This window comes from Pleurodeles waltl, chromosome 6 (assembly GCF_031143425.1).
Source record: "Pleurodeles waltl isolate 20211129_DDA chromosome 6, aPleWal1.hap1.20221129, whole genome shotgun sequence".
Taxonomy (NCBI): domain Eukaryota; kingdom Metazoa; phylum Chordata; class Amphibia; order Caudata; family Salamandridae; genus Pleurodeles; species Pleurodeles waltl.
The window spans coordinates 1,239,353,750-1,239,366,101 of NC_090445.1; the positions used below are offsets into that span (position 1 = coordinate 1,239,353,750).

General features: G+C 44.8%; 1 protein-coding gene across 4 annotated transcripts in view; it reads right to left on the minus strand.

Moving 5' to 3' along the window:
- The window catches only part of LOC138300782 (cGMP-dependent protein kinase 2-like), a 3,513,105-nt gene that overhangs the window by 986,836 nt on the left and 2,513,917 nt on the right, over positions 1-12,352 (minus strand). For all 4 annotated transcript variants that reach the window (XM_069240551.1, XM_069240553.1, XM_069240554.1 and 1 more), the window contains exons 11-12: positions 7,878-8,028; positions 3,072-3,208 (exon numbers count right to left, since the gene is read on the minus strand). In XM_069240551.1, the coding sequence (XP_069096652.1) occupies positions 3,072-3,208; positions 7,878-8,028 (288 nt within the window). The remainder of the gene's footprint in view (positions 1-3,071; positions 3,209-7,877; positions 8,029-12,352) is intronic.

Below are 12,352 nucleotides of genomic sequence, written 5' to 3' on the forward strand. Positions count from 1 at the left end.
ATACAAATTGGGCCTCTTCAAATAGAGCTCAGTTAGTGCAAACTCAATACAATTGTATTACAGTACTTTAGACGACCGATTACAATACACAAGAACGCATTCATTTTTGGTAGTAAGGGGAGATTAAGTGATTTGCCCAGAATCACAGGGTGTTGAGCCAGCGCGAAGATTCAAACCATGCTCCCCAGCTCCAAAGTCAGCAGCTTTGTCCCTTATGCCACATCCTCTCCCCTGGGGTTCTTTGTCTGGTGCGTGTTGGGGCAGTATGTGAATAGGTCATTTTTTTAATATAGCGCTTGGTAATACAGGTTCTGCCATTTCATAGTGCTGCAAAGCAGGTGTCATTCTTAACAAAATCGCTATAATTCATTTGCATCGACCTAGCAGAGATGAAGAGGTGAAAAAGCTATGTCAGGATTGTAATCTGTGACATTCTCGTTCTGTCAAGACCTCTGCAGTGGGTGCATTAACCAACTGACTTGAGTAGAGCTTAACACTAGGCAATAGCATGTGCTCTTAATAACCTCTGGAGAGTCACCAACCAACATATAGATTACTTTTAGGCAAGAAGATGGCAAAAGGTGTCTCCAAAATGATGGAAAGAAGTCGTGACTCCAGACCCAAGCAATTCACGGCCTCAAGCTTGATAGCAAAAACATCTAGCCTTTGGTTGTAAATTAGGCCTCTTCAAATGGAGTTACTTTAGTAGAGGCAGCCATTTTCCTAATCCTCTAGCACAAAGAGGCTAACACAAGGGTGCCACAGGGAGAAGAGCAACGTATCACAGGACACAAAAGTGAAGCAAATTCCATCACTTCCTTCTCTCGGAATTCACTGGTGTCATGGCTTTGACAGTACCCTCACTGCTACTGCAATCTTGCAGATGCCACTTCCGGAAGCGCTGTCTAAAACAATGCTAGAATAGCACTATTTTCTGTTTGAAGATGCCTCACCTGGAATACCCCCCACAGTCACTGACACAGGCTCAGAGCGCTTCTCCATCACCCTCTGGACTCCTGTGTGTAATGATCAGCACATCGTCAGTCACAGTTCAAGAATTCTTTACCTGTTCTCCTCTCTTCCAACCCCAGGCTTCAGGTAACCACTCCACTAACTTACACTGCATCAGTTGATGCAAACTCTATGCATTATTTATGATTGCCGTGGTTACCAAGTACAATGAAAATCAATGTCAAGAAAATATATTTATGACCCTATTAAGTGGCTCTTTTCTCACTCCTGCTTCTACTGGTGTTCCTCTCAGTGCTTCACATGCCCCCCCCTGTCAATAGTAATACATGTGTATTTGTTTATACACATCCGAAGGACTACATCTCAAAGTCAGTCCTGAAAAGTAACAGTAAAGACTCCATGGGCAGGAGATGTTTTAAACAGAACTGTTGTTTCACAAACTGTGTCCACCAGTACCAGCTACTGCGTGTACTTATGTAACCCAAATGTGTTGCTGTGACTAAAGTCTTTTTTTGTAAAAGACAACAAAGAAAGACTACAAATAGACGCTATGACGTGTCCAGATTTGTCACTGGCACAACATTGATAGGTTATTATAATATGGCTCGCACAGGGCCATGGTGGAAAGACCCAAGACAATTAAAATAGTGTACATCAAGTCGGTTTTTACATAATTAAATCACAAATTGTGTTCACTTTACAAATATTTGAAATTTGAGGTCTATACATTTTTATAAATGTAATTTATCTTATGTGGTTATCAAGAAACTCTGACATGGTTCTGGACCTATCTTGGATTCCCAAGAAAAACATACATTTGAATCCTTTTCATACCCCCGAAAAATGCCAATGAACCAGCCCTGTAGGTGCCTCACAAGGCACCACCGGTCTAGGTAAAAAAACACTCTATTGTTCAAACCCAGGCTTCCTGCTCTACTCTGAGTGGGCCAGATGGAAAGGCCAAGCCTTCCAATTTTGAGTAGCCACCCCAAAAGAGAACATTCTCACCGCAAAGCCATCAGCAAGTGCACAAATGTATGCACCAAGAAGGCACCGTAAAGACCCAGGAGATTCAGGTACACATGTCTTTTCTACAGAGTGCAGTCGTGAGCCGAGGGCTGTCATGAGGCTATCAACCTAAGGCAGTGCTTTAAATTAATACAGAGTACCAGACCTTATGTATTTCCATTTAAAAAACTGACTCAAGCGCACAGATATCATGCCTCTGGATACTATCCTGTCGGCCCATCTACCACTGAAGCTGTTTCACCAATCTGCACACATTCGAAGCCTCCTGTTTAGTTAAGCTGCCTCCTCTGTTTTTCTCTTTGTGTAAAGTCAGTGTTTTTAAAAGTTAGGCTGGTATTGCCAATGTAGAAGAATAATTCCTTTAAAAATGTAACACAGAAATATATGTCTGCCCCCTTTTCTTTGCTCCAAACTCTTTTGACCCCCTCATTCTCTGGGTTAAATGCCATGACGGTGCCTCTTTGTGGCTTGTTTGGTGCTACAAACGTTTTAAGAAAACACACTAGAAAAAGGTCCATCTCTAGGGTATCACAGCCAGTCTGTAGGAATGAGGCAAAAACACTCCAAAGATGGCAGCCTTGTTATGTCCTCTCTCCTGCAGCGACAGGCCTGGGAGGGTTGCTGTGGCACGTGGCATACATCCACTGCACCCCAAAGCAAAACACATATGTAAAAGACTCTGACAAATGTGAGACCTATTGCATTGCAAATGCTTGTTTTTACGTTACTATCATTAATGAAGACTTTGAAAGAACGCTAGAAATGCCAACTGATATTAGCAAGAAATTGTACTAAACTCGAACTGCAATGTAGACCAAATAATTGAAACATTAGATGTGCTTAAACTGTGAAACACAAAAAATAAAGAGAAATGGTGAACATACTTAAAGGACTTAACACAACCATGCACTTTCCTAAAACAGGAACAAAGTAAAAAAAATAAACGTCTTCTTACTTGCACATTTTTTCACAATTTCTAATCCATGATTCTGTTTTTCTTTGCTATATGTTTTCTACACACCATGCTGTGCACCTGCAGAGGCACACCACAGCACACAAACATAGTTCACCTGATGATGAAAGGTGAGTTTATCTGCTGCAGGATGTTCTTTTCCCAGTAAACATGCTCCTGTTGATGTGTTTCAACAACATGCTTCTTCTTAATGCACTTAAGGGCAAAAGTAAGATCTTCATCCTTAAGCTTCACCTAATCACACAAGAGGTGAGGACAGAAAAGACAGTAACATCCAAAGTTGAATTCAGAAAAGAGAGTAATTCAGTTTCACAACAAGACAATTAGCTTCAATCATCTTAAATTAATCAGTAGTCAAATTTGGGTGCACCGTGTTTGAATATGGTAAAGTGGATGGAACACCTATTGCAACGCACAGAAGCCAATATGGCATGGCGAAAAATTGTTAAATGGGTGGAACTCAGACTACAATACATTTATTATATTTAGCTGACCTAGGCTAATCCAGTACTAGGGCATAGTAGTGATTTCATATCACAATACTGGGTGATAAAATAACATAAGTATATATAGGCAAGTGTAGATTTACTGTTCGTAACGGCACAACTCCATACCTTGAAGAAAGGTATATCATCAAGTTACATATATATTGGTTATGTATACTCATTCTAGACTTTCCTCTATATACTTCACGATATTTTAGTAGTCTATAATTTGGTCACGATATTTTGATATTCATTCGTACTGCCCCATTCTAAATGTACCTAAAAATCATATCAGTTGCAATATTGTGATGGTGCATCAAAAGATGTGGGATGCTGTTACTCCACTTACACATCATTTATAAAGGCTTGATCACACCTTCACACAAACTAAAGCCATGGCATTAAATTATGATCCATGTGCAAACCACTGTTTGTGCAGACATCGAAATTCCGGAAGTGACAGTTATTACCACATCCCTGTGATTTTCCCCTTGTGAATTTCGGCAAGTCAAACCTGCCAACAGTTAATGGACGAGAACATTTGATAAATGACAATACTTGCAGAATTTTGTGCAAAATATACCAAATTCTGCATGCAATTCCTCATTTTGAAGAAGAAAAGATGGAAATGGGGGCATTTTTTGCACATTGCAATTAACACACACCGCAGTATAGATATTTACAAGGTGCTGAAAATAGCTCTCTCTGTTTCGTCTCATTTGCAATAGGGGCTAACGTGTTGTGGATGTGTTGATCTAAAGGCTACACATTCACATTATTTCCAGTGGTATAATCAATCAATCAACTGACATTTTTATATAGCGCAACTACTCACCCATAAGGGTCTCAAGGCGCTAAGTGGGGGGGTGAATCTGCGGTTTAGTTGAAGAGCCAGGTTTTGAGGTCCTTCCTGAACTGTGGCAGCAATGGTGATTGTCTGAGGTAAAGAGGCAGGGAGTTCCAGATCTTCACAGCAAGGTATGAGAAGGATCTTCCCCCATCCGTGGTCTTGTGGATCTATGGGATGGCGGCCAGGGACAGTTGGGCAGAGCGCAGATGTCTGGTGGGAGTGTAGAAGGAGAGGGGGTGGTTGAGGTATGTAGGTCTGGCGTTGTGGAGGGCTTTGTAGGCATCAATGAGGAGCTTGAAGGTAATTCTGTTGTTGATAGGTAGCCAAGGAAGGTCTCTCAGGTGGCTGGTGATGTGGATTTGGGTTGGGACGTTTAGGATGAGTCTGACGGAGGTGTTCTGGATGTTCTGCAGTTTCTTTAAGAGTTTCTGGGTAGTGCCAGTGTAGTGTGTTGCCGTAGTCGAGTATGCTGCTGACAAGCGCATGGGTGACTGTTTTCCTGGATTTAGTGGGGATCCACTTGAAGATTTTACAAAAGCATGCAGGAAACAGGAGGATGAAATGGCATTGATTTGGAGGTCCATTGAGAGCGAGGAGTCCACGATGATGCTGATGTTTCGTGCGTGGTTCGTGGGTGTGGGGGGGTTCTGAGCACTGTATGCCACCAGGAGTCATCCCAGGTGGAGGGGGTGGAGTTCAGGATAAGGACTTTGATCTTGTCTGAGTTATACTTGAGGCAGCTGTCCTTCATCCAGGTGGCAACTGCCTTCATCCTGTGGCAGAAGTTGCTCTTGGCGGCTGTGGGTTCTTCTGCGAGGGAGAGAATCAGCTGGGTGTCATTGGCGCAGAAGACAATGTTGAGTCTGTGGCTTTTGATGATGGCTTCAAGCGAGACCATGTACATGTTGAAGAGAATGGTGCTCAGGGAGGATCTCTGAGGCACTCCACAGCTGATCTCTGTGGGTTCTGACTTGAATGGTGGAAGTCTGACTCTCTGTGTTCGTAGGGTGAGGAAGGAGCGGATCCATTCTACAGCTTTGTTGCGAATGCTGGCGTTGTGGAGTCTTGCGCAGAGGGTGTGGTGGGAGATGGTGTCGAAGGTGGCTGAGAGGTTCAAGAGTATGAGGGCAGCAGTTTTGCCTCAGTCAAGGAGGGTGCAGATATCATTTGTAGCGGCAAGGAGAGCAGTCTTGGTGCTGTGGTTGGTTTTGAAGCCCAATTGGAAGAGGTCTAGGATGAGGTTTGTTTCAATGAACTTGGAGAGTTGGGCATGGATAGCTTTCTCAATGAGTTTGGCTGAGAAGGGGAGCAGCAAGATGGGTCTGTAGTTCTTGAGTTCGAATCGGGTCAGCAGAGAGTTTCTTCAGCAAGGGATTGATCTCTGCGTGCTCTCAGTCTTCCAAGAAGGTGGCGGACTCGATGGAGCAGTTGATGGTGTGGCAGAGTTTGGGTGCGATGGTGTTGAAGATGTGGTGTGAGGGAAAGGATCCAAGGGGGCTCGGAGTAGATTCTTTTCTTGATCCTGAGGGTGTCGTCAGAGGTGAGGGTGGTCCAGTTGAGCAAGGTCTGCTGGAGTCTGGAGCTATTAGGTGCGGTTGTTGCAGGTGGGGTGGATGGGTCCTGGGTTGCAAATCTCCTTGATCTTGCAGTGGAAGAAGGTTGCGAAGTTGTTGCAGAGATTTCAAAAGGGGGGACTGTCTGCTCTCTCTCTGTTGGGTTTGGCGAATTCTTTGATTACAAAAAGTTATTTGCTGTTGTGCATTGGCATTGACGTTCCTGTATGGCTGATTTCTTTGTTGTTCTGATGAGGTGGTGGTGTGTGGTGATGGTGGTTTTGAAGGTTGCATGGTGTGCCAAGATCTTGCTATTCCTCCATCTTTTCTCGAGCCATCTGCAGGTGCTCTTGGACTCTTGGAGGGCAGGGGAGAACCAGCTGGCTTTTTTGGAAGGCTGCTTGTCTGAGATTTCTTGAGTGGAGCCAGTGTGCTGGCGCAGTCGGAGATCCAGCGGTGGAGGTTGCGTGCCTAGGTGTTGATGTCCGTGGATGGATGTGGGATTTTGCTGAGGGAGGTGGTGAGCTGGTCTTCAGTGACCTTGTTCCAGCTTCTGTGAGGATCACTGTGGGCGTGGGAGCGTACGGTGGATTTAGTGAAGGAGAAATGGACAAAGAGGTGGTTGTTCCAGTGTGGCTAAGAGGTGTGGCTGATGGAGATGTTGTTGCTTGTGGAGAAGATGGGGTGGAGCATGTGTCCTGCTGAGTGGGTTGGAGTTGTTACCAGTTGTTGTAGTCCAATGGTGGCAATGTTCTCCAGTAGGGATGATGAGTTGTGGTTGTCGAGGTTGTCCAGGTGGAAGTTGAGGTCGCTTAGGAGGATGTAGTCCGTTGAGGCAAGAGCGTGATGAGCAATGAAGTTAGCTATGGCTTTGTTGAAGGGGGGCAGGGTCCAGGAGGTCTGTACACGAGGGTGCCATGGAGGGTGCAGTTGCCGTTTGGGTTCATCCGAATCTGGAAGTGGAGGTGCTCCATGTCTGGTGAGAAGTCATCTTAGCTGGTTGTGAGGCAGAGTTTGTTTTTGTGTACAATGGCAATGCCTCCTCACGGTCGGTTGGCGCAATCCTTGTGAATGACTTTGTAACTGTCAGGGATGGTGGTTGCAATGTCCGGGACTGAGGTGGAGTTCATCCAGGTTTCCATAAAGAAAGGGGATGGAACCTAGCAGGTCCCAGAACTACATGGCATGACTTTTGAGAGAGTGGGTGTAGAGTAAGATGCATCTGAGGTGGTCGGGTCCGGTTCTTGAGGGTCGTGCGGTCGGTGGGTCTGGTGTGTGGAGAGAGGAAAAGGCTCTGCTGTGGCAGGTGAATGGGCCTTGCGTGTTCTTCGGGGATGCGAGGTGGCAGGCGGTGGACTGTCCAGGCTTCAGTGCGTGGAGCGTGCTGTAGTTGTACTGTTGGATGGTCTGAGGACCAGGGCCCATGGCGTTTGGCATGGTCCAGGCAGGGACAGCGGCAGACGGGCTTGCTTTTGACACGTTAGTGGCGTGGCCACACAGCGGCTGCCATTAAGTAGTGTTTGGGGGGGCTGGACAGCTGGGAGGCGGGAAGTGGGAAAATGCTGCTGTAGGGGGTGGGGCCACAGGGAATGAGCAGCAGCAAGGGCACAGAAAGGGAAAAAAGGCACAAAAAAGATGAGATTTTAGAGAAAGTGAAAGAAAGCAATAATAGATGAGAAGGAAGGTGAAAAAAGAGCAGAGGAGCAGAAGGCAGATAGCAGAAAGACAGAGGGCAAAGAGCAGTGGCAGAGCAGCAGCAGAGCAGAGATGGTCCCCAATGGAGCACAAGGGATGAGGCGCAGGCAGATGGCTGCGGGTAGAGGAGGTCCTCAAACTTAGGACCAGAAAGGGTCAGGGTGCAACGGCTACTAGGCGGAGCTGCACGGTGAGGGAAGCAGTTTACTGACAAGTATAGATCTTCATAAACCATTAACAACTATTTTATTAAGACACAAATATGTGCAGTAAAACGCCCAAGTTTCGAAATAACAACATTTGCGATGTTGTAGACTTACCAGCTCGACACGACCAAATCCTCCTGTTCCAAGAGTGGTGATCACATCCAGATAACGGAAGGGTGAGGTGCAAGAAAACCGGGCAACTGTCTCTTTCAGTTGGTTGGCCTCTGTGTTCTCCCATGAACTGAACAGCACTGGAGTCAGTGGCCTGCAAAGTGATAATATGTCATTGTTAGTATAGCCTAGTCAAGGAGAAAACAAATCAACCCTTAGCTATACTCATCCTGCAAGTGCTAGCCTCTAAAGCCTTACTCTCCCTAATATTCCCATAAATGATCACAGTGCAAACACAATCAAATCATAGCCTGTATTCAGGAAGTGCTTCAGACACATTATGCTATTATGCATAGTCAATTATTAAACATACATATATTCATTAATGCAATATTCGTTTTGGAGGCATGAACTGAGTTGTTTGTCTAAGGTCTTATTAGTTTGTTGGACAGGGCATTCTGCAAAAGAAACTTGGTGGATGGTCTGTCCATTGTATTAAAGTGCATTGTAGTGAATGGCGATATAATACGGGACATCTGCCATGTTTTGATGGTTCACCCTGTCTGACAAACTCTAACTGTGCGAACATCCTGTAGATGTTTTAATGAGCAGTTTGCTCTGCAAGCAGTCCACTTCTCCTGGCAGAAAATAAGTAAATGGAATTTGGCTGAATTTCCAGTTTTCTCATTACAGCAGTAATCCCCCAAATGGACTCACTGGGCCAAGGAGGTACAGCTCCATGTTGCCCTGCCAGGAGCACCATAGAAAGGAGTAACTAAAAGGATATATATTAACACACAGAAAGAACTCCATGGCATCTCAAAAAGAATGGGTAGACGGTCTCTCTGTCTGCGATCTTGGTCCAGAGGTTTGGAACAGCCCAGCTCCAAGGCGCGTATACAGTATACTTAATTTATTTCGAGTTAATTTTTAGTACCAAGGAGAAAAGCTATTGTAACCGATCCATCACTTGTCCCTCTATGCTGAGCGCCTATGTAACATTAAACACATGGCGGGTTTGGGTTAACGTCCAAATTCAAAAATCCGTGGATGGAGGTGGAGGAATGCCTTCATTATGGTTTCATGCTAAGAGGAACCCAATAATGTTTTCTAACAATAAACGCTCCACATACAGTTTTTGATTTGAAGACCCCTTAAAGGGTGAAAATATATAGGTCATATTATTTGCCACACAAAAATGCACTCTCAAATACAAAATCATAATCCAAACAGGGCGAGGTTTCCAGTGTCTGAATCCATTATCAAGAAGCAAAAAGCCCCAACCCTGAGGAAATACACAACATTCAATGAAGACAAGAAGACAAGAAAGATTTAGGCCCATATTTATACATTTTGCCGCTAAACTGCGCTAACGCAGTTTAGCGTCAAAAAATTTTGCGCCGTCTAACGCCATTCTGAAGCGCCATGCTGGCGCCGTATTTATGGAATGGCGTTAGACGGCGCAATCAGACCGGCGCTGCCTGGTGTGCGTGGAAAAAAACCACGTAGACCAGGCAGCGCCGGCGTAGGGGGAAAATGGCGCTAGGGCGTCTTAAAATGGCGCAAGTTGGGTTGACGCAAAAAAATCGTCTTAACCCGATTAGCGCCATTTTTTCGACGCCCAGACGCCATTTAAATGACTCCTGTCTTAGTAAAGACAGGAGTCATGCTCCCTTGCCCAATGGCCATGCCCAGGGGACTTATGTCCCCTGGGCATGGTCATTGGGCATAGTGGCATGTAGGGGGGCACAAATAAGGCCCCCCTATGCCACAAAAAAAATAAAAAAATAAAAAAAATTATACTTACCTGAACTTACCTGTACTTCACTGGGATGGGTCCCTCCATCCTTGGGTGTCCTCCTGGGGTGGGCAGGGGTGGCAGGGGGGGTCCCTGGGGGCAGGGGAGGGCACCTGTGGGCTCATTTTGAGCCCACAGGCCCCTTAACGCCTACCCTGACCCAGGCGTTAAATAGTGGCGCAAATGCGGGGTTTTTTGACCCGCCACCTCCCGGGCGTGATTTTTGCCCGGGAGTATAAATACGACGCATTTGCGTCGCCGTCATTTTTTTAGACGGGAACGCCTTCCTTGCATCTCATTAACGCAAGGAAGGCGTTCACGCAAAAAAATGACGCTCTTTCTTCATACTTTGGCGCTAGACGCGTCTAACGCCAAAGTATAAATATGGCGTTAGTTTTGCGCCGAATTTGCGTCGAAAAAAACGACGCAAATTCGGCGCAAACGGAGTATAAATACGGGCCTTATTGTCTTCGAAATAAACATTACATAACGCTTACTACAAAAATGCCTAGCTCCATCCTTCTCAACCCAGTCTTATCATGTAGCATGCAACAACCCATCTGAAAATATGACTATCTAAGTAATCGTTTTTAGATTTTATAACTGTAATACTGATGTAGCGGCACCGAGTACCCAGACGGTGAAAGATCCAGACATTTAATGGGCCAAGTTGCTGAGTATCCAATGCAGAGTATTGTTGGATTGTGACTTTTAAAATCAATATTAACATGAAAAGTTTTGCAATATAATGTGTAATGAAGCCACATAGAAAAATGTGTCAACCTAAGAAATAATGTACACGTTTGAAATGTGCCCACGGGGAGGGGCCGCCATCGTATACGATGATTAATGAAACTGACTAATAATGAATTAACAATGTACTAATATATGACTTTGTATTAGCATTAAGGATTATGTATTAAGGTTTTGCTAAATAAATCACTAGGCCTTAGTTAGCAAGGGTCTGGGCCTAGCTGTCTGGTCTCATATTAACTGTGTTTTTCTAACATGCAATTTGCTGCTTTCCTGAAGGACACAAAGCTGTACTTTTCCAGAAGCTAGAAATATGTGTGTAGTAATTGTTTTCTCATGGGACCCGACAGGGTCAAGACTGATTTGCATATGGCTGGGTCCAAACTGGAATGGCATGGGCAGCAAAAAAACGATGGATTTAGGCCCAGATCACTGTACTGGGGGTGAATGTTTGACAATGTTCAGCATTCCGTCCATCACTTGTTGTTTTTGCATTTGTCGCCCTAAATGGGAAGGGTATGCCCAGACGTGGGTCCCGTGCTTCCCATGCCACTGGATTCAAGCTAGCCTGGTTGATGAGGAGTGAAACCCCGAAACCGGTCCCAGGATGCTTGTTTCCAGTCCAAGGAAGACCTGGCCTAGCAGTTCGGGCTGGACTGTTCCCATGAGGAACAGGGTCAAGACTGATTTGCATATGGCTGGGTCCAAACTGGAATGGCATGGGCAGCAAAAAAACGATGGATTTAGGCCCAGATCACTGTACTGGGGGTGAATGTTTGACAATGTTCAGCATTCCGTCCATCACTTGTTGTTTTTGCAACAGTAGAACTAACCATCTGTCTAAAAGTGCTTGTACTTTTCAAGCATCCTGACATAATTAAGGTTAAACAAATGTCCGTAATTAGGTTCGGATGAATTAGCTTTCTGCTGCAAAGCACACAGAAGATTCTCTGTTCCTGTGTTAAATAGAAGAACCTCCGTTTTGCTTTCATTAATCTTGTATCCCCCTATTTGATCGAACTCATTATTCTTATTGAGTACTCTTTGGACATTATCAATCTCTGGTTTTAAGTATAAAATGATGTCATCAGCTAAGAGCCTAATTTTGGACATATCCCTTACAGGTGACATGATTTCCTTCGAACTATGTATTATCTGAGCAAGAGGCTCAATAAAAAAGGCAAAGAGTATAGGGGAGAGTGTAGGAAAGTACCATCTTGCCTGGCATGTTACCCCCATTTTTACTGTATGTATGTTTGTTTTTGCCTGTGTCACTGGGATCCTGCTAGCCAGGACCCCAGTGCTCATAAAGTATGCCCTGTATGTGTTCCCTGTGTGGTGCCTAACTGTATCACTGAGGCTCTGCTAACCAGAACCTCAATGTTTATGCTCTCTCTGCTTTTAAAATTGTCACTGCAGTCTAGTCACTAATTTTACCAATTCTGATTGGCACAATGGAACACCCTTATAATTCCCTAGTATATGTTATCTAAGTACCCAAGGTATTGGGGTTCCAGGAGATCCCTATGGGCTGCAGCATTTCTTTTGCCACCCATAAGGAGCTCAGACAATTCTTACACAGGACTGCCACTGCAGCCTGAGTGAAATAATGTCCATGTTGTTTCACAGCCATTTTACACTGCACTTAAGTAACTTACAAGTCACCTATATGGCTAACCCTCACTTAGTGAAGGTTAGGTGCAAAGTTACTTAGTGTGTGGGCACCCTGGCACTAGCCAAGGTGCCCCCACATTGTTCAGGACAAATTCCCCAGACTTTGTGAGTGCGTGGACACCGTTACACATGTGCACTACATATAGGTCAACACCTATATGTAGCATCACAATGGTAACTCTGAACATGACCATGTAACCTGTCTAGGATCATGGAATTATCACCCCAATACCATTCTGGTATTAGGGGGACA